This window comes from Miscanthus floridulus, chromosome 13, assembly GCF_019320115.1.
Source record: "Miscanthus floridulus cultivar M001 chromosome 13, ASM1932011v1, whole genome shotgun sequence".
Classification (NCBI taxonomy): domain Eukaryota; kingdom Viridiplantae; phylum Streptophyta; class Magnoliopsida; order Poales; family Poaceae; genus Miscanthus; species Miscanthus floridulus.
The window spans coordinates 12,762,316-12,785,524 of NC_089592.1; the positions used below are offsets into that span (position 1 = coordinate 12,762,316).

The window sequence follows — 23,209 nt, forward strand, 5'->3', positions numbered from 1 at the left end:
TATATATATGATGACCATATATATACACACGTTATTTTATGTACATATAATATGTGCATATATATATATATATATATATATATATATATATATATATATATATATATAACAAAGGTTTAATATATAAATTGTTTATGTCCTTAGCAATTCACTCCTCCAGATTTGACATCCACGTTTCATTCGGGTCATTGTAGAACTCGCCGTTGGGGTTGATGACCTGGTCATTTAGAAATCCTACTATAGTCTCTCGAATTACTTTAAGTTGGTCAAGTCGTATGACTCTTTCCCTCATCCATTCAGTCTTCAATAAAAGTTAAAGGAAAAAGTATTAATATATATATATATATATATATATATATATATATATATATATATATATGTGTGTGTGTGTGTGTGTGTGTATTGCTCATGTAATTACATATACAAATGAGAGCAATAAAGAAATTGTAAATATATGATCGAAATAATATAAAAGAAAAAATATTTATATACGTACTTTGAGTTGCTCTTCAGGAATTCTCTTTGAGTACGCCATGATGAACTCGCAAACATAGTATCCGCAGTAGTTATTACCCTGCTCCTACCTTAGAACCCACTTTTACGACAAAAAAATCAATTAGGGTGAATTGAAATCATCATATGGTGTTAATTGAATATAAATGTGTAGTTATAGTACTTACTTTGTGTGCGATTACACCCAGTGGCGCTTTGCAATGTTTCATTTTTTTTGTTCCTCAATGAACCTTTTCCAAACCCTGCTCCCAATAAAATAAAAAAAATAATTTAACTTTTAATAATTATTGAGAGATGGGCGCCATTATATATATATATATATATATATATATATATATATATATATATATATATATATATATATATATATATATATATATATATATATATATATATATATAGGGAGAGGCTAATCCGTAGCCAGCTACAGAATATCTAATTCTGTGGCCGGGTCATCCGACGCACTCGAGGCACGACAACGCAGCGGACGTGCGCGGTGTTCCTGATCCTCCCGGGCTCCTGACTCCCGCGGCTCCCAATCCGCATGGCTCGCCCAGTTACGGGAGCTGCGCATCACACTGACGTTATGAGCCAGCCGATAGAACATGAGCCGACGGAATCAATGCGCCAAAGACGTAAATAAATGATGATCCCAAATCAGCGCTACTGGAAGGCTTTGTCCAGTAACTCGTACTATTGTATACGAGAAAGGGTGCAAGCGAGTATATACGACAAGTGTGGTAACTCGTAATATTGTATACGAGAAAGGGTGCAGGCGATACACATGCAAGCTATGTACGGAGTATATACGAGATATGTGGTAACTCTAATATTGTATACGAGAAAGGGTGCAGTCCATACTAAGTATAAAAAAATTCTAGTAACCAATAACAAAAATCTATACTAAGTATAAAAAAAATCTAGTAACCAGTAACAAAAATATACTGTATGTATCGTGTAGATCTCGCGCAGTTAGTGTCTGCAGTTCACAAATACGTCATTTACGCAAAAGGCACTAGTGCAGCGGCCACTCCGGCATTTATTCTCTTTGTGCAATATTATTGGTGCTAACTTCTCGCGTGTCTAAATGATGCTGCAATTGGACGGGGCGTGACTAGACCATCATTCTGTTTTCAGTGCTGACGATTCAGGTTCCACGAGTCTCGTAATGCCGCCGACCCATGGATCACCCACTCCGTCGTCCTCTGCGGCCGGAGAGGCATCGACGTCGTCTGTGCTGACTCCAGTTCAGCCTGTGGCGCCAGCGTCGGTGCCGGTAGCAAATCCTGCAAGCCTTGCTGAAGTCACTCCGCTACGGACTGTCTCTCCAACGACGATGGTGACGCCTGATCAGCAGAAGACGTACATGCATGTGAGTTAACTTGTATTAGCGTTATTCAAAATACTGGCCTCTATGGTTTAACTTGTAACTTGTTGTTCAATGTGAATCAGGATCCCTTGTTGATAGAAGAAATTGTGCCCAATGAAGAGCTGCGTTTTGAGAGCAGAGATGAAGCAGAGGAGTTTTACAAGTTCTATGCGAGTAAGGCAGGATTCGACGTGCGCATAACCAAGACTAAGAAGACGGTTTTGGAGATGAGTTGCAATAAACAAGGGCACTGGGATTATTATAAGCCTGGTGAGGAGAGAGTTCGAGAGAAAATGTCAAAGAGGTGTGAATGCAAGGCATTTGTGAAGGTTAAATGGATCCAGAAGAAGGGATATTGGTTTTTTGAGAGGATACGGTTGGAACACACTCACCCATTGCATCCATCGCCGAGCTTAACACAATATATGAAGTCACACAAAAACCAGGACCCGACAATCATGGGGATTGTTGATCAGATGCATAGGTGTGATGTTCCCCTGAACGCAACAGTAAATGTGTTGTCAGACATATATGGCGGTCGCCAAAACTTCACATTCACTGAGAGGGACCTGAAAAACAGGTAATGTATACAATAATGTATAACCAAATGATATTAATTGTCAAATCAGTAATGCGAGTTGCGTGATGTTACAATTTCAGGAAAGCTGCAGTGGCCAAGGCAGAGAGGGAAAATGATATTCCCAAGTTGCTCGAGTTTTTCAAGGAGATGAAGGCCCATAATGAACATTTCTACTATGATTTGCAGGTGGACAGTGAGAACATTGTCAAGAATGTGTTCTGGAGTCATGCAAGCCAACGTGCAGAATATAGAGATTTTGGAGATGTCGTTACATTCGACACCACATACGAAACTAATATGTATAACATGCCAGTAGCTATGTTTGTCGGTTCGAACCATCAACTACAAAATGTCGTGTTTGGGCAAGCACTTTTGCAGGATGAGCAAGCTGATACATTTGAGTGGTTGTTTCAAGCATTCCAAGACTGCATGTTAGGGAGTCGAGATCCTAGATGTATACTTACAGGTGAGAAGATGACCCTTGCAATTAAATGTATTGTTGCTGAAATACATGTAGGTTAATGTTTGGTAACGTTATTACTTTTCTTGTTTCTGGTACAGACCAGGATAGCGCGATGGCTGCCGCAATCAAGAGGGTGTTTAAAAAAACACAACATAGGTTGTGCCGTTGGCACATGCTGAAGAAGTATCGAAATGAGCTTAAGAAATTGTATAAGTTGCATGAGGGTCTGAAGATAAAGTTGCTAACAGTAATCAATCACCCACTTACGCATATCGAGTTCGAGGCAGCCTGGAATGAGCTGGTCGATGAGTATGGCATACGGGAAGATGAAACTATCAAGGGTCTTTGGGATAGTAGGAAGTTGTGGGTTGCAGCTTACTTCAAACCCTTGTATTGTGGAAGGATGACGTCTACACAAAGGAGTGAAAGCGTGAATAGGATGCTCAAGAGCAGGCATTTCACAGGCCACATGACATGCATGAGCAAATTTGCCCGCAAGATGCTTGAGTTCATTCAACACACAAATCACACGGCGGCAGGAGAAACCCATTGGTCACAGGTAATATCGTAAGTTTTTGGTATAACATAATTAATTAGTTGCAAAATGTGTTGTGTACAAATGGTTTGCAATTACTAGAAAGGTTTATCTGCTGCTTGTGTTAGCTAATTTTTTTAGGTGATTGTGTTTGAAACAGGCTGATAACTTTCGATTGACGTTGCAACACTTCGACATCCATTTGAGCAGGGTGTACACACGGGCTGTCTACAAAAAGTATAGAGATACTTATATATACAGTACTGCATTCCGTATTGACCCAGATGCAGACAAGGCTGATAGTTTCCTAGTGACGCACACAAATCAGTCGTGGAAATATTCATGGTTTCAACATTCTTTCAAAGTGGAGGCTAATGTGGAAGAAGGTAGATACACATGCGAGTGCAAGACATGGGAGCATACAGGTGAGTGAGTTTGGGAAAAGGTCACGTCTTTCATTTCTCGTGATTATATTATCTAAGTAAAGGTGTTAATGATTAGTGCATGTTTGATTCTTTCAGGCTTGTTCTGCGCCCATCTTATTAAAGTTTTCACCTACCTGCAAATTGAAAATATACCTTCAAAATACATAATGAAGAGATACACCAGAGATGCGAGGATGATGGTAACTTGGGACAGGCATGACATAGCTACTATGGGAACAGATTGTGAAGACGAGAGGTACGCAACAAGAAAGTTGGTAGATTTAGCAATGATGGCCGTAAGGGCGCTCCGCAAAACAAGTATTGGGGTTGAGAGAGGAAGCAAGGATCTGCAAGCATTGGCTGAGTGGGGTGAATCAGTTGCAGTAGGTACTGGACCATCGCAGATGGGGAATCTTAGAAACGAAGAAAATGTGTCAGATGGAATAAGAGGACCTGAAGTTCCTGCAGTCGATGAAGTAGTCGCAAATGATACTGAAGAGGATCCTCATTCTCCTGCAATTAGAAAAGACACGCTAATTTCGGAATGTGCGCCAAAGGGTGCTAGTACAAAGGGGAGGAAGCGCAAAGGGAAACAGATAGTCCGAGTTGAGACTTGTAACAAGAAAGCAACGGGGGTACGGAATTGTGGCCATTGTGGATTGAAAGGTCATTATAGTACAAGTTGTGAAATAAACCCAGACAATGAATGGAAGAAAAGTGGTTCCAGTGGGAGTTTGCGTGGCAAGATGGGGAAGAAGAGGGGGAGACCACCCACAAAAAGGCAACTAGAGGAGGAGTTTGATGATGTTGCATGAGGCGGATGGATGAAATGGGAAGAATAATAGTGAGGACTACTTTAGCTTGAGATAACACCAGACAAGTAGTGGTAACATTAATGATACTCTGGACTCGTGGTTGCAATTATCTAGTGAGGTCTGATGTACTTGTACCAGAACCCAGCATTGGTTACTGGAATATATGGCTTACTAGAAGAAAAATTAAATAATGGCTATAAGCGCAAAACCAGTATAGTAGAGACGTAGGTTACAATAGACAGCTACTTTCATACTAGATTTGCCTAATAGATATAACGATTTACTCAAATTTGGTTACCACACACAGTGACCATAAGTCAAAAGTAAGCATTTGTTTGGTTTGTTAGATGACAGGGGATAGGTTTGGACGAACCTGGTTTTTGAGGTGTTTGGATCTGGGACTTGAAAAATAGAGTGCTTGTAGACGAGCATATTCTCCATAAATGCAGGTTAAATCCGTCCTTAGAAACGAAGAAATCGATCCATCCCTTTTCAACAGAGTTCCTTTCCATCTTCGGATCACTCGTCTTCCTCTCGCTGCATGCCGCGCCCGGGCTCGGCCCCTACGGACATTTTAGGCTGGGCAACCCATGATTGAGTTGCTGTCATCCCTTCCTGTAGATCAAGTATTCTCAGAGATGGTCACGCCTGACTAGATCAAGAAAAAAACAAAAAAATGTGTACAGTAAAACTACAGGAACATTGAAAGGGGATCGGATTTAAAAAAACTGTGATGGTCGGGTGCTACCAAGTTGTATGGGGATTGAGCGGGGATGGATGAGATGCAGTAATCAAAAAAACTGTGATTTAAAGGGGATTTAACAGGGATGGATGAGATGCAGGCACGAAAGACCTCAGGGATTGGCTTAGCGCTGGAGAGTACCTTGGCAATCTGGATGGAGATGGTTGGGTCGCCGCTGCACTGCACAGTACGCTTGCGCTGGAGACCTTCGTGTAGGGATGTGGCAGGGCCGTGGAGAGCGGGAGCGAAGCGGTGAGTGTGCGGCGGCGCGTGCGGAGGAAGATGAGTGCCGTGCGGGGGAAAAAAATGGTCGTGCCTGAGAGGTAAGACCGTGCGTGAGTGCCAGACACATCGGCCATAGAGAGAAAATATGGACTACGACTATCTTCAGGAACTTCTATAGGGAATATTTACGAGAATTTTGTATAACGCATACTGCTCTGGCCGTAACTCACAATAATATTTATGAATTCGGTGCTATGAAGATATGGATTTACGAGATTAGTTTAACAATTGGTAAACCACAAAATTGACAAAGTTGAATATCCAAATAAAAATAGTAGATTTCAACACAAAGTGACCATAGTATAGGTTCGGAGTACAAATAAATATGTCACACAATGAATCCCGTATAAGAAGTGAAACTACGAAAACAAGGTCTCAAATTTGATTTTGGTAAATTTGCTCGTGGATGACCAACAGTAGCGGTGAAGTAAAAACACAGTATCTGAGGCATCCATATTTATTCTGGCATCCCAAAGGAGAATGGTCCCAACGTGATGTTCATCGACGTGGCTTGAGTGCTTCTAGTCCAGCAGGAAGCTTCTCAATAGTGTTGATTTGGTGATAGATGGCGTAGTAGAGAAGCTGATCTCTATACATTGCCGCATTTTCCTGGTTTTGCAGTGAAGGAGATCAGCAACATTGCAACATAGAGGCAGAGTCTTGGATGACAAAGTAAGTCCAATGTTAGGACGTACCGTGAGGATGGGAAGATGGAAAGATTCACCATTCCATAACTCCATGAATTTGATGGCAAAGAATCCACTGTCGGTGGCATTGCGCTGCAGCGGGACAGGTAGGATGGGTCGCCTGAATCGAGTAAACGACTTAAACTTACCATCTGTGGCCTCCTGGAACAGAAGATTGAGCCTTGGAATAATTCTGTTTCCCACAAATTCATGGTAAAGCCTGTGGTCATCAGGACTAGAATCGAGTATATCAATTCGGTCATGTATAAGATTGATGCAGTAAACAGTATAGTGGTCCTCCTCCATAATTGGCAAAAAGAACTGCCAGTTCCCAAAAAGATATTAGTAAGGAAACTGTAATTAATATACATTTCATGGAATGAGAAGTAATACTTACTAGCTTAACATTAGTTGTGTCAACAGCAGCAATGTCACTCTCTAGAATTTCAAGGGCAGTTTGAAACTCCCACTGTTCGAATTCCTCCTCATCCTCCATATTGACATATTCCTAGAAAGACAATTGAGACATATTAGTAATAAGCTGAAATTTTGTTGGCACGGTTGTTATGGTGTTCTTTGTGTGGACTCACCCCAATCCGGTGGGATAGGAACACCCTAAAGCCACCACCATCAGGCATGCGGACTGATTCGTCATGGCTCAAGCATCGAACAAGGTAGGACATAAATTTGCTCGAAAGCTCCTGATCATCAGGGAAGGAATCTAATATTTCATTGCCAGTGAATTCTATGAACCCTGTGCTAATGAAAACCTCACTGGTATGGGAAAAAGGTAGTCGTCAGTAACTTGTAGGATGATACAAAATTTGAGAAGGGGTCGTAAGCCGTACTTTAAACTCTTGAGACTAGGGAGAAACTTCTTCCTCACAGCTAGTGCCTTTGACATTGGTACTCGTGTTCGCATTGGATCGCCTTTAAATGGCGACACGTACTTGGATGGGCGTCTTGTAAGGCGTTGTGGTTTTGGATAAACAGCAGCAGGTAGGAGGGGCTCATCATCAAGGGTGCTATCAGGTCGTAGAACCTGTGCTCATCCCCAAACAGTAAAATTATAGTAAGCAGCTTGATAAAAATACAATAAATGGGGAATGAACGTGTGGAAGGCACCTCATTAGGAAGCTGATGTTGGGTCTGTGTAAGCACAGCAGGCTCTGATGTCACCATGTCGGTTGTTGTAGTTTGTGGGTGGGCAGCAGGTAGGTGGGGTTCATCGACAATGGTGTGATCAAGTCTTAGAATCTGTGCTCATCCCCAAATAGTAAAATTGTAGTAAGCAGCTTGATAAAATTACAATAAAGGGGGGAATGAACGTGTGGAAGGCACCTCATCAGGAAGCTGATGTTGGGTCTGAGTAAGCACAGCAGCCTCTGATGTCAACGTGTCAGTTGTTGTAGTTTGTGGGTGGGCAGTAGGTATAACAGATGCACTAATGAGGTCAACTAGAGAATCCAGGGATGAGGTTCCTCCATTAACATTGATGTTGGGGCCTGCAGCTGATATAAGTAAGTATTATGATGATATTTGATCAAACAAATTTAAGAAAACACATACTGCCAATCTGTGCTGGTTGTCCAGTGCCTCCTTGGTCCGTCGCCTGATCCAGAATTGGAGGAACAACATCACCAATTGTCACATCCGTGTGAACCTGCATATACAAAAATCACATGTTTATTGACTGACTAAGAAAGTTGTATAGTAAATAGTATAGCTATATACTGAATCTTAATGTGATTGGACATATGGTAACTAGAGATCTAACCGGTGAGTGTTCATGATCCAATTCCTGTTCTGACTCGGCATTCGCTGTGGCATCAGTGGGCTGTGGTGCCGCTGCCTTCGTGGGACTGTTCTGTTGCAGTGGCACATGTGCCTCCTGGTGTATGTGTTGGTTAGTGACATATCCTGAAACAAAAAAATGTAAATTAGTGGAGACATAACTGCAGTTGCATGTTTCATGAGGATCCGCAACAGGCATTTACCAATACAATTAGCAACAGATATATGATTTCGCCTACCTTCAGACTGATTTGGCACCTCGGTTACATGTTCAGACTGTACGCTATCTCCGTTATGGATATCATGCATGTCAAGATCGTTGGCGTCGGCTTCATACATGAAACAATAAATAGGGTCAGATTAACTATTTTTTTAACAAAAGAGTCAGTAGTGGATAGATCTGTGGACCTGCACTAGGAGCGGTTGTTTGAGCCTGGTGATCTATGCTGTTATTCTCACAACTCTGGTTCTCCAAAATTGACCGCACCTTTGCAACGAGCTGTTCATGTGAAGCTTGTAGCATTAGTTGTCCCCTGTTTAAAAAAGTTGTTGCCTTTTTCGATTTGATATCAAATTCTGCCAAAGCTTGCACTAACAGCTTCCTCTTTGGCTTAGCAACCGTCACATTTACTACTCCACCTAGTTCTGAAAGAATGCTAGGGAACTGTATATTAGTCACAGGTTGTATGTTTGCTGGCTTTTCTGGAATAGAATGATGAGGCATGTAGTAAACCGTATCATTGATGTCCCTAAGCTGCACACACAAAATGGAAATAGGAAAGTGGCAGTAAATAGGCATTGACACAGAGGACTGCGTTTAAAAATGGGGGACAATAGTTACTGTGTCTCACCGGTAATCGTCCAAATGTGACCTTTCCTTGGTCGTCCTTTGTCTTGTCAGCAGCAATTATTTGTTTAATCAAATCTTGATTAAAGTACTTGGCACGGGGAATATCCTTGTGATTGATCTGGTGGTTGCAGCGTAAGTTATCCAAATAAACTATCTACACCGAGAAAAATGGAAATATGGGAGAATAAGTTTACTATAATACATGTGGGTACCTAATCAGCTATCATAATATTTGAAGGCATATTATGTATGATAAATGGGAAACTGACCAACAGAAAAATCGCGCATCCTGTAATTGAAGGCGAAACTTTTGTTGTTCTATCAAGTCGCCACGTGCGTGCAGCATCTCGGATTTCATCAGTAACAGCCTTGCACCAGTTCATAGTGGGTAGTCGAGACAAATCCCTAGCCAAATAAACATCTTTTGCCCTGATGTTGTTGTCCGAGGAAGGAAACAACAGCTTGTTAGAAGCGATCATGAAGAAAATTTTAATGCACATGTCGTCGTCAAGCATCCTAGAGTCTAACTCAATGTCGGCCTCCCAGATCTCTTGCAGATACTTGGTGTGCACATCATCATCTTCTTGTAAACCAATAAAATCCTTGAAAGCAGACAGGGCCTTGCATGCTTCCTGGTTTGTGTGTAGATATAATTCTTCGCCACTGTCTGGAATGCCAAACGCTTGCTTAACAGCAAAAGGGGTGATATGTATAACCCTATCTTTACCAAGAACCAATACCATAGTATCAGGCTCTAGCCTGTCATACAAATACTTCAACATTTCTCTGCTAACTAGCTTGTCTGTTCGGATCTGGAGGAGGCCACCAAAATTCATATTATTGATTCTGGTACGCTGGCTCATGGTGAGGAGATCAATAAATGAGTTGAAAATTGTAGGTGCACATCGAACAGTGGGTGCTTGAAAATATTTGGTAACCTTTTGTTGTTTAGGCTGTAGAAAGGAGACATAGGACTTGTGTAATTGTTCAAATTAAGTGCTAATTAATAAGAAAGAGTGAAAAGAAGGAACCATTATGGTAAGAATGTAATGGGATACTGTTTGGGAAAAGGTACATCCATATGAACAAAATGGCAAAAAAATATAGTACACAGAACAAACAAAAATTAATAATTTAGTTGCAACAGTATACCTTCATAGGTGGTTCCGTGCGGGGGGCATTTTTCTTCTGCAGTTTTCCATCTCTACGTGCATTGACAACAACATTTGTAGTACGGCGTTGATTATTGTTCATTACCGGGTGCCTAGTTGGGGGTTGCATGAAGTCGTCATCATCATCGTCCTCCTCTGAACGAGGGCGTGCCGATGGTCCTGGACAATGTGGTGGCTGCTGATGAACTGGTTGAGGTCGTAGTGTCTGAGATACACCAGTGATGTCACTTATATCAATGTTGAAATCCTCCTGTGTGGTGTGCAGGGTGAATGATTTCAATCTCCCCTGAACAAGTTTAGGAGGCCTCATTTCCTATGAAAGAATCAACAGTAAGCCATGTGGTAAGCATATCTACGACAATAGTATGAATACGTTGCAGTAATAAATATTTACGAGAATTTGAACTGAGAATTTTTTACAAGATTTTGCATTAAGAATAGTTACGAGAACTTATAGTAAGATTTACAGGAAATATTTTGCACTGAGTCACATATTTGATAGCGTAAGAAATATGATAAATAATTAACAAGAAACATGTAGCTTATTAAAAAATGTTTCCAGGTTATAATATGATTAAAAAATACAGTATAAAATACTACTAAATCCCAGAGGAAACTTAAACAATGGTACATATAACAGAAAAAAAAAATCTTGATAAACTAACAACCCTAGTATTCTGTAAGACCGAACTTAATTAACACATGGAAACAATAAAACACAGCAAGTATTCTCAGAGATGGTCACGCCTGACTAGATCAAGAAAAAAACAAAAAAAAGGTGTGCAGTGAAACTACAGGAACATTGAAAGGGGATCGGATTTAAAAAAACTGTGATGGTCTCGGGTGCTACCAAGTTGAATGGGGATTGAGCGGGGATGGATGAGATGCAGTAATCAAATAAACTGTGATTTAAAGGGGATTTAACAGGGATGGATGAGATGCAGGCACGAGAGACCTCAGGGATTGGCTCAGCGCTGGAGAGTACCTTGGCAATCTGGATGGAGATGGTTGAGTCGCCGCTGCACTGCACAGTACGCTTGCGCCGGCTGCATGTAACTCGATTGGGTCCAGCGAGGTGATTTTGTAGCTGGTCCTATGCGAGACATAATACCCAGACGTAATTTTGGGGATCTTGTTTCAGCTCTTCTTTTCAACGGAAAGGATTCGGGGACGGGCATAGCGTCGGGTGGCCGGTGATTTTGGCGGCGTACACGGTAGCTGCGGCAATCAGGGGATAGGGGAACGCGGGATGTAGCATCGGAGGCGACGATTTTTGCGGCGAAGGCGGTGCTGCGGCAATGGGAGGGTGGGATCCGGCTGGATTGGGAGCCGATGAAAGAGCCCAGTTGAGGATAAACAATAATCGGCTAATCTGAGTCTGAGCGGATCTAAAAGCCGAGCTGGAAAGACCGGTGGGTGCGGGCGTCGGTGGGTTTGGTGGTGCGCTGTTGGGTCCGGACATAGAATTGGGTATTCTGTGGTCAGCCATAGAAAAGTACATCTATATATATATATATATATATATATTGTTATAGAGAAACTAAATTAATTACCCTTGTATAATATCTATCATGTCTTGATACTCCGTTTGTGGTTTTCTCAACGAGTCTAAGATTTTTAATCTACTATTGGCCATATCGATGACCATCAATATCCAGTGATTGCTGCATAAACATATATATATATATATATATATATATATGTGTGTGTGTGTGTGTGTGTGTGTGTGTGTGTGTGTGAGGTAACTAGCTAGTAAGGAAATATTGATGTCCCATATATATGATCGACATTAATTACTTATAATAACACTCACTTGAAGTTGTATGGGAAGAGTATCTCCTTCTTGTCGCGTTGGTTCACTAAGAAATTCATGAGATTTCTCTCAGGTTGAGGCTTATAATCCTTCGGGGGGTTAGGGTGTTTGTATACGACATACGGATCAACGAACCCAACATCATTATCCTTTCTCTTTCTAAGTTCTGTCATCTCATGTCTGCATATATGAAAATTGTGAATATATATATTGTGAATATATAATAAAGAAATTGTGAATATAGTAGAAAATAATCACACTTACAGACAATAGCAGCTAATGAGACTTTTGTCGAGAGAGTCCAGGTGGCATAGTTGGTGTAATTCTAGAAGCTCGACATAGATAATGTCATTGCCATGGAAGTAATGGTGGTTTCTAATTCCGACAGAAAGATAGATTTGTCCCGCATCAGACGCCGACATGTACCACCCATTTAGCAGGTACATTTGCGTACCCAGTTCACCTAATTTCTCTGGGTTGTATAGACTCTGGCCTGGTACAAATTTCTTGTAAGGATCCACTTCCGGAGCAGATGGTCCTTCAGCGAGCACTTCGGCAAGGTTCAAACCAGTGTCCTCATAAAACCGAAGAAACGACTCATAGCCGCCTACCTCCGCCACTAAGTTTAAGTTTGAACCATATTCGTTAGGAACGACAAGGGGGGGATTGATTGTTGCGATTGTTGTCCGAGTTGTGCAACACCTTTCCCTACTCTCTTCTTTTTTTTGCGCCACCTCATATGACTTGGTGAGAGAGCGGTCATAGTCCGACATCGGTTGTTTCGCGGCGCTCTTAAGATAATCCTGTTTTTTTTGTTCCAACTTCTTTCTTAGCTGATCTGGAGGTAGGAAGAAGTATGATGGCTCTGGGTTCTCCCTCGCTCATCGTGCCTATTTTGCACCTTCAAAGAAATCTGTCACTTCTTTTTATACTGCATCCTTTAATTCCTGTTCACTTTTCTCATAAGATAGTTTTTGGAGAATAACTGGATGAGTATTTGCTTTCTGCTTCTTTGCCGGTGGGCAGGGCAACGGCTTCGTTTGCGGGGCGGACCTCTTAGAGGCTAGCTTCCTTGGAGGTGGGGGAGGCATTGGAGACCGCCTTGGAGGCAGTGCAGACTTTGGAGGCGGCGGAGGCGTTGGAGACCTCGACGGAGGAGTTGTGGACTTCCTTGGAGGCGGCGGAGGAGTTGGAGATGGTGGGGATGCGGCAGTGCCTTCGAAGGCGTCATCATTGCCCTAAGACTATGATTGTCGGGAGAAGCAACAACTAGACTTTGGTTGGCGGAGGCCCTGCTTTGTGAGTACAAAAAATAATGAGATATAAGTAAATGCTTATTATTAGTCATGCCCATAGAAAATTATCAAAAAATTGTTTTGTTAACTTTTGTCCGCACCTAATGTCTGCTGGCGGTGGAGCAGACGCCCTAGGGATAATGATGTAGCGCTTGCGCCATAGTATATATGTCTTCTCTGCTTCTCCTAGAGTCTTCTCTCCATCACCTCCAAGAATGTCAAGAGCTAGATCCTCATAACCTTTGCTCACTTTATCCACTACGACTCTAACATATCCAGGTTGTATTGGTGCCCTATGGATTCTTGGTGTCTTGGTAGGGTCTGGAGGAATAAAAACACCGACAGTGACCTTGATTGTGTCATTCCTCCTTGGAACATGTAGCTCAATTGATGTCATTGGAGTAGTGACATTATCGATGGGGAAGCGCAGCGCTGCGTCATCTTGCTTTGGCAGCTCAGTGGAAGCACAGCTGTTTTTCAACTGACCAGGGGGGCTAATATTAACATTCATTCCTGGCTCTAATCCTTGCCTCTGGGCACTCATTGCTATCTGCACTTGCTTTCTTATTTCTTCCTGCATTCTTGCTTCCATTGCTTTTTCTCGCTCCTTTGCTTCAAGCACCATTTTCTCCAACATTGTCACCCGCGCTGCTTGCTCCTCCTTGCTTCTCTGGCAGCTTCGGTAGGTTTCCCTATCATTAGGGAAACCATGAACCCATGGAGTGTTGCGTCCTAAGCCTCTGGTTCAGCCAGTGTGTTCAGCAGTCCCGATGGCATACGTCAGCTCATCCTTCTCTCTATTAGGCTTGAATACACCAATCTCTTTAGCTTCTATAGCAAAAGCCAATCGGCATGCTGCTGTTTCGAGTTTTTGCACATACACTGCCAGACCGGTCTATGGGTTGAGTCTTCCCCCATGACCAAAAAACTAATCCTTTGAGCGTGGGGGCCACTTGGCTAATTCTGGTTCGATCCCCTTGGCAATAATGTCCGCTTCCATTTTTGCCACTTCGGAATGGCAGTATCGTAGCCACCTGATCCCATGTCATGGTGGTATACCTTTTTTCGGGCATTCTCTTGGTTCCTTCTCACCCGTGCCTCACCCTCTGCTGATGTCTTGTACTCTACGAAATCATTCTAATAGGGCCTCTGTTTCGAGATCGGGCCCATAGCAGTATTGAAATTCGACGTTTCGTTCTTCTTGATGTATGTGTTGTATAGGTGTTTCTTCCAAGTCTAGAATTGTGTGACCATCTTCTTCATAGCCCACGATCGAACTAGCTCCTTCAATTCATCATCGTTGATATCATCATAATCATCCGCTTGCAACGTGAAATGGGCAAGGATATCATTCCAGAGCAAATTCTTATCAATATTAGAGACAAAACTAACATCAGGCTCGTTGATCTTTTTCTTCCATTCACGGATACTGATCGGAATTCTGTCCCTTACAAGGTACCCACAGTGTTCCATGAATTTCATTTTATGTGGACCAAGTGGTGCGCCTGTCTCGATGTTGAATTCCGATATTATGTACCGGCCCTCCAGTGGTTTCTTCGGTCCTCGAACATTTTTGCTCTTCGCCGTTGTGGTCGCCGATCCAGAGGGCTACATATAAAAAAATAATAAATAAATATCTTTTGTACACAGAAATATATACAATATTCACATATAATATATATTTAGTATATATACCTCGCCTGTATTTTCTTGCAAAACATTTTCTTGCTCATTTTCAAGAGCTAGGTATTGACTTCCGTCATCAACATCCTGCTCACCAGCATTGGCAATAATATTCATCATTTCTTCCTCCATGTTGTCTCCCGGGGCAGCCATATCTAACAAATTTAACAAAATTTAAGTCACATATATAAACAAGTCATATATATATACAATAAGTCATATACAAATTTATCTAAGTCACATATATATAAACAAGTCATATATGTAAAAAAGTCATATATGTACAATAAGTCATAAACAAAATAAATCTAAGTCACATATATAAACAAGTCATATATATAAACAATTTATATATGTAAACAATCATATATGTCAACAAGTCATATATGTAAACAAGTCATATATGTAAACAAGTCATATAAACAAGTCATATATGTAAACAAGTCATATAAATGACGAATTCGCCCTAGCGAGAATGACAAATTCGCCCTAGCGAGAGCGAGAATGACAATTCGCTCTAGCGAGAACGACAGGGCGAATTCGTCGTTCTCGCCCTGTCGTTCTCGCTAGGGCGAATCATCGTTCTCGCTAGGGCGAATCGTCGTTCTCGCTAGGGTATACAACAACGGGGCGGCGTTGCTCCGCATATACAACAACAGGGCGGCGTTGCTCCGCATATACAACAACGGGACAACGTTGCTCCGCATACAACACAACGAGGCGGCGTTGCTCCGCATACAACACAACGAGGCGGCGTTGCTCCGCATACAACACAACAAAGCGGCGTTGCTCCGCATACAACACAACGACGGCATTGCTCCGCATACAACACAATGAGGCGTTCCTCTGCATATATCACATACAAACACATATCGACATACGTAGGGGTCGGCGGTGACAATCGACGTACGTAGGGGTCGGCGGTGATGGGCGTCCGGAGGCAGTGATGATGAAGCGGCGAGGGGCGTGGCCGGCGGCCGAGGCTCCTCCTCCTCCCTTCTCCTTCCTCCTCCCTTCTCCTTCTTCCTTCTCCCTTCTCCTTCTCCTCCCTTCTCCTTCTTCCTTCTCCCTTCTCTCCTCCACCTCCCTTCTCTCCTCTACTGCCCTGCTCCTCCTCTCCCCCAATCCGACGGTTCAATGGGCAGGGCACCAGTCAGGCAACAAATGCTTGTGAAACACCAAGCGAGCAGGTTTAAAATTAAGTTATATCTGATCAATTTAAACAAGGAAAAAATGGAGTGACCAGCTACAATTATGTACAAACATTTCCTTGCTAATCTCGTCAGTTTAGAAATCTAAAACTGCCTGCACATTTAACAGAGTTTTGTCTGATTGGCACAATGTCTCTTGGTGCATTTCAGAAGTAGTTGTCTCTTGCTACATGCAATTCCTCTAAATTTCTTTCCATTTTCCATTATTTCAAATACATTCTGTAGTAGATAACTTGGAACTGCAAGTGCACATACCCTCCCTCATTTTGTCTGTTCCTATTTGTCTCTAATTTGCACCAAACACTGCTAAAAATTTGAACCAATGCTTGTTGCTTTAAAATTTTGATCTGGCTGTCTTGTACTAGTTAAGATAATTTCTCATTTTTGGAGAGTGCATAATCTGTAACTCTACTCCTTGTAGGTCATTGGGTCACTCCATGCTGTTCAGTGATATCAACTCCAAGCAAGGACTTTTCTTTTGTGCAGTCCACATGTTCCTATCCACTCTATTTAGGAGCTGGACTTGTTGTGTAGTAAAGACTTGCATGCTGCTCTAAACCAATAGTGTATAAGAGTTGTCATATCGCTGTATTCCTATCTTACTAATCTATACAGATCTGTATATTTGGATATGGGACATGTGAGTTTGTAATGAATTACTAGTTTCAGGGATCACTTGTGTTAACTTGTGTAATGTGGTCTGTGAGTGGATGTATGAGCATCTAGAATTGACAGATTAAATGCACAGTAAATTTATTTCAAATTGATTTAATTTTCTGATAGCCAGACAAGATTTCCTATCGGCTTAAACGTCAGGACACGACAAGACTATCCCTATCGGTTTATATTTCTTGACGGCAATTCCTGACGGTTATGGTGCCAGGTTTCGGGTTTGGCTGGCCAAACCTAAGCCATCAGGAATTGCCGTCAGTAAAAGATTCCTATCGACTGGCCGTCAGGAAACATAGGTTATTCTTGTCGAGCTGTTCCTGTCAGGCGTTTCCTGCAGCCGGCTGTCAGGAATACTTTTGCTGACGGTTTTGAGGCTTTTCCTGACGGTTTTTGGCTGTCAGGAAAAAGTCCTGCTCTGGTGGTGCACTGTTGACAATTCAGAATAAGATTTTCTTTTTCAAATCAGGTACAAACACTCATATAAATATATGCAATGATCGCACACTCACCTTGACAAGCACGTTGCCTATCACTAAAAGAACACACCATTAGTACCAATACCAAGTCGACGATTTGAACCTGAATGGATAGGTTCAACCACAAGGAACCTTACCAGGGGCATAAGTTCAAAATCAGCTTGCCAAGTCACACTTCCATCAGTAATATAAAAATGATTTTCGGAGTTGCCGCTTCTTTCTCAGAGGCAATTATCATTTTGACCACCCTTAGAAATGTCATTTGATGGACTTAATTAGCTAATGAACTACGCCAAAAATATGTTTCTAGGGGCGGTTAGTAATATATATTTGAAGCTGGAGGGGTGTGAGCCTCTACTGGAATTATGTTATTGAGAGAACAAACCAGTACAAATTAGAAAGAAAGAAAAGAGAGGACTTCAGGAAGCAAAGAAAGAGACAAAATAGATAAAGAAACAACAACAACCTATGTTGGAGAGGCTTGTCTTTACTCTGACAGAAGTGAGCTTAGCTTCAATTCTTGATGAAGAGAGCTTGCAGTCTTGAACATTGGTAGCTAGGTAGCTTTGTGCACTAAACATGCATATATTTTTGACTGAACAAACGGTCAGATTTTTTTATATACTGTATATATGTTTGACTTTTTTGAATTATCATATATATATGCCTCACATTTTCAATTTAGCTAGAGAAAATGATATATGTGATATTCCTCCTTTGGACAAAATATATCTTTAATTGGCTTTATTATTCCTCCTTTGGGCAAAGAACAACGAATCAAACATAAATCAATAAAGTAACTCGCTCATGGACGACAATAAATAATATATAAATAATAAATAATTTAATATATGATACTACTACTACTCCACGGCCGCAACGATCTTGTCCTGCATGATCTCAGTGGTAGTCTTGTTAATGAGCTCCCACGCGCTCCGGACGTGCCTCTCCTCCTGCAGCGACGAACCCACTGCGAACCGCAGCACAAACCTGTCGTCGACCACCGTGTGCGCGAGGTACGCCTTCCCTGTCCTGTTGAGGCACTCCATGAGCTCACGGGTGGCCTCGTCGGCGTCCTCCTCCGTCATGCCGCCGCCATGTGGCTTGATCCTGAAGCACACTAGCGCGAAGTTCCTGGGAACCACGACCTCGAACCGGTCGTCGGACCTGACACTGTCCTCGAACATCTTGGCCATGGCGACGTCGCTGCGGATGTGCTCCTGGAGCTTGGCGGCGCCGTAGGTGCGCATGACCATCCAGAGCTTGAGCCCCCGGAAGCGGCGGCCGACGCCGACCTGCATGTCCTTGAGGTCGGTGACGTTGCCGGACTCGCTGGCGTCGTTCTTGAGGTACTCCGGGTTGGTCTCCAGCGAGTCAGTGAGCCGGTGCGTGTCGCGCACCCACAGGCACGTGCAGTCGAGACAGGTGAGGAGCCACTTGTGCGGGCTCATGCTGATGGAGTCGACACGCTCGACGCCATCGAGGTGGTGCCGGAACTCCGGGCAGATGCACGCGCTGCCGGCGTAGGCAGCGTCGACGTGCACCCAGGCGTTGAACACGGCGGCGACGTCGGCAATGGATCCCACAGGGTCGACGGCGTTGGACGACGTGGTGCCGACGGTGGCGCAGACGTAGGTCGGCACGAGGCCGGCGTCGACGTCGGCCTGCATGACCTCGAGCAGCCTCGCCGGGTCGAGGGCGTAGTCCGTTTCCGGGCTGGTGGGGATGGAGCGGATGTTGGCAGGGTCGAAGCCGGCGAGACGGCACGCCTTGAAGAAAGTGGAGTGCGTCTGGTCCGCGGCGTACACGGCCAAGCGCGGCAGGCCGGACACGCCATGGGATCCACTCCGGCGTAGGGCGGCGTCACGCGCGGCGACGAGCGTGACGAGCATGGCCTCGCTGGTGGTTCCCAGGATGACGCCGCCACCTGTGCCGCGCCCCGCGGCGCCGGTGTGGTTCATGAAGCTGGACGGCAGGTGCAGGAGCTGCGCGAGCCAGTCGAGCGCGAGGACCTCCATCTCGGTGGCGGCGGGCGCGGCCTGCCACGTGAAGCCGACGGTGTTCATGGCGGAGGCGATGAGGTCGCCGGCGATGGCAGCGGCGCTGTTGGTGGACGGGAAGAAGGCGAAGAAGTTGGGGCTGGCCCAGTGCGTCATCCCCGGGACGACGGACGCCCTGAGCTCCTTCATGGTGACGTCGAACGGGGCGGATGACGTGGGCGGCGCGGACCTCAGCTGGTCCCGCAGGTACCCTGGCTTGACGTCGGGAAGCACGGGCAGTGACTCCACGGACTTGTAGTAGTCGGAGATGAAGTCGACGGCCTTGTGGAGGTAGGAGCGGACGTCGTCGGGGTTCAGAGGCTGGAAGCCGGCGGAGGCGTCGTCGCCCAAGGCGGAGAAGGCGGTAGGGCTGGTGTCCAAGCTGCCCATTGTTGTTATAGGATCTTTGTTAGCTGACTAGGTAGCAGAGTTAGACAGAAATGAAGAATTCGAGGCAGATTGAGCTCAGAACTCGTTAGACAGATGGTGAGTTGAAGCTGGAGAGTTAGGGTTAGCTATATATAGGGGACGGGGAGCGGGCCGGGAAGCTAGGAAGTGAAGCGGCGTGGCGAAGCAGGCGTTGCATGGGTCGTGGACGTGGATTCCGGAGGTACGGAGTAGGTGAGAAGGAAGCTGCAGATGAAGCGACGGGTTGACTTCGTCGGCGTGAACGAAGGCCGGGAGTCCACCTCAAGCTACTGAATTGACCCATCGTCTGCAGTCATATGTAGTGTGTATTCACAGCCTCAAACGTCCACAGTTCAAGTAAATTAAACATTCCGATTCAAAATATACTTCATTTCATTATATATAGGTCATGGTTCATATAACTTGGTATAGTCGAATTTAATTTATCATACTGTAATACACTAGTACGTGAATGTTTTTTTATAGATGGTCAAAAACACAATCTTTAGAGCGCGTTAGCAAAACCGTTACTATTCCATCGATTATAAAAAAAATAGTTTACTTTCTGAGACGGTTTTAAAACTATCCCTACAAATTGATTTGCAGGGATGGCTAATTTTCTAAGAGAACGGTCCTTAAAAATTAATTTGTAGGGCGGTTGGCTTAATTCAACCGTCCCTAGAAATGACCTATTTTAAGATGTAGTTGATATAAGTAAACGTCCATGAAAATTATATTTTCAAAAATGGTTCTCTTAAAATGACCATCCTTGAAAATAGATATATTTTCAGTGACAATTTTCAAGAATGTATTTTTAGGGATGGTTTATAAGCTATAGTGCTCTCAGCTCAGAGCCAGTTAAAACGATTTGCTAAGTAAACCGTTCTTCAAAGGAAATAGGAGACGCCCGTAAAAAATCATTTCTATACTAGTAATACATTATCTATATATCCACAAAATCCTTTGATAACCATAAGAGAGAACAGTACTTTCAAATGTGCTTTGCTACAATACTCCGGGTACCTCATAAGAGGTAAAATTTCAAAAATCTGAGGCCTTAATTTTGATTTTTAAAATACACAATGAAATAACTAGGTAAAGAAGAAAATTAATTGCGGCCACAAAAGATGAATCATTAACATCACGGCCGTGCTTCACCGGTCATGCTATTCGCGTGATGCAGGAATTTAAACATTCTCACGCGAAAACTATGGAAAATGCGTGGTTGTCGGCTCGAGTCCTTTTGTCACTAAATCTCTTCCATGCTATTACGCGTGGTTGCCGCGCGAGCGAGTGGCCGGCCGTGCCGGGCCAGCGACAACGGTGCCACCGACGAACAAGAATATGAGCACGTGGGCGAGTATAACATGAGTATTTCTTGTTATCTATTATTACTCCCTCAGTCTGAATATATAACGCGTAACCACTTTTAAATCTAGTCATATAATATAAGACGTGCTTTCTCTTGATGCACGTACTTAGATACAGTAGCACTAGTGTTGAGAGAGATAATTAAATACGTCTCTTGGTCTTTATGTTAGATATATGGGTCAAAGGTACCTGCACCGCCCGTATAAACGGTCATGTCCAAGTTATTGGTCCAGAAGCCGTCAAGAAAGGAGCCCACAAGGGCCTAGGCGGTCGATCAACATGGACACCAAGGCAAGCCAAGAATAACAAGATTGACCTATCTGGACGATAACTAGGATCAATCTGTTGCGCATTTCACATATCAAGCTAGGAATCTAATCTGTTAGCCTGATCGTTCTCATTGTAACCCTACCTCCTCTGTTTATATAAAGGAGGGCAAGGACCTCGCGATCAAGATCAATCTCCTCTCATTCCAATCTACTACATAGTTAGGAGCAGCAGCTCCTATAATTGAGCATACGGATACAAGAAGAGCAGCAGCAACACTGGAGTAGGGTTTAACGTACACCAGGTCCCCAACCCGTATAAAAAATATGTGACGCCTATAAAAAATCATTTCTGTACTAGTAATACATTATCTGTGTCCACAAGATCCTTTGCTAACCATAAGAGAGCCAGTACAGTACTTTCAAATGTGCTATGCTACATTTACTCCGGTTACCTCATAAGAGGTAAACTTTAAAAATCTGAGGCCTTAGTTTTGATTTTTAAAATACACAATGAAATAATTAAAATAATTAGGTAAAGAAGAAAATTTCGGCCACAAAAAATAAATCATTAACATCATGGGCGTGCCTCACCGGTCATGCTATTCACGTGAAAATGTTTAAATTCCTGGCTCTCGGTTCTTCATGTTAACCTTTTTAATGTGACGGAGATAAGATAAAACTTCTCTATACAAGTGTTAAGAAAGTTTCCTGGCACATGTTTATGTTTCATAAACAAGGCACATGTTGACACTAAAAAAACTGCACATAAATCAACATGTCGGGTTCATAAACCCGGGGTCCCTCAGGGATCGGCTTCACAAACAAAGGCTCGCCCCAAACTGATAACGCACAACTCATGGGCCGGCCCAAGTATTAGAGCGACAAGCCGGGGGAGTGATCCAATCTCCGACCGGATGGTAAGGCCAAGGAGGAACAGCACCCGTTTTACGACTCCGGCCCACTTCTCCGACCGGAGCACTCGCCTCGGTCACTAGCCCGCCTCCGGACGGCCTCTCCGACCGGAAGGCCTAGCCAAAAGCACCGCTTCTGACTCCGACCCCGCACTCTCCGATCGGGGATACGTCCGGCCCCTGCTCACTGCTCTTCTCCGACTAGCACGATCAGAGCCGACTGGGATCAGCCGACCAGGGACGCCCGCTTGGTAGAGACCAGGAAACGTGTGGAGAAAGCAGGGCAAGGTGCATAAGTCAAACCACGATACCAGGAACCATAACCTGTATACCTGCAGGAACAGTACTCTACAACCATCCTGACACAAGTAGTGTTGTAGGCGCCTACATTTCCCCTGTAGTATTGCGGGCGCCATTAAACTCCCATATGGTAAGGCTCCCCACACATGCCTCTGGGTATCGATAGTGTTGTGGGCGCCGAGATTTACCGTACCGAACGCACATGGTGAAACTCCTCACATGCCTCTGGGCATCAAAAGTATATGCAGGTACCGACATCTGCCATATCCAAACAAGAACGACGAAACCTCCCATGTGCATCTGACATCCAATAGTGTTGTGGACGCCTATCATCATCCTGTACCCATCGGCGTGGGCAACAAGGCTTAGAAGCATTTGTACTCTCTCCCTCTCACTTGTAAGCCCATCCCCTTCATCTATAAAAGATGATGCGTTCTCTCCCAATAGACCCAGTTAATCTAGATCGACCAAGTTCACTAGCTCACGACCACAGAACCATCAGGTTTGGACCTCAAGCACACGCTTGAACACT

At 43.7% G+C, this 23,209-nt stretch overlaps 2 protein-coding genes and 1 pseudogene across 2 annotated transcripts; 1 reads left to right on the forward strand and 2 right to left on the reverse strand.

Moving 5' to 3' along the window:
- Positions 1 to 1,681: 1,681 nt before the first annotated feature.
- On the forward strand, positions 1,682 to 4,700 carry LOC136499468 (protein FAR1-RELATED SEQUENCE 5-like). Its single transcript, XM_066495110.1, has 6 exons — positions 1,682 to 1,885; positions 1,966 to 2,462; positions 2,543 to 2,928; positions 3,024 to 3,484; positions 3,621 to 3,885; positions 3,982 to 4,700. The coding sequence occupies exons 1-6, from the start codon at positions 1,682 to 1,684 to the stop codon at positions 4,698 to 4,700; spliced, it is 2,532 nt and encodes an 843-aa protein (XP_066351207.1).
- Positions 4,701 to 6,195: 1,495 nt separating this feature from the next.
- Positions 6,196 to 11,320, reverse strand: LOC136498963 (uncharacterized; annotated as a pseudogene).
- Positions 11,321 to 18,127: 6,807 nt separating this feature from the next.
- On the reverse strand, positions 18,128 to 19,890 carry LOC136502034 (tryptophan decarboxylase 1-like). Its single transcript, XM_066497517.1, has one exon. The coding sequence runs from the start codon at positions 19,806 to 19,808 to the stop codon at positions 18,243 to 18,245; it is 1,566 nt and encodes a 521-aa protein (XP_066353614.1). The 5' UTR covers positions 19,809 to 19,890; the 3' UTR covers positions 18,128 to 18,242.
- Positions 19,891 to 23,209: the final 3,319 nt, after the last annotated feature.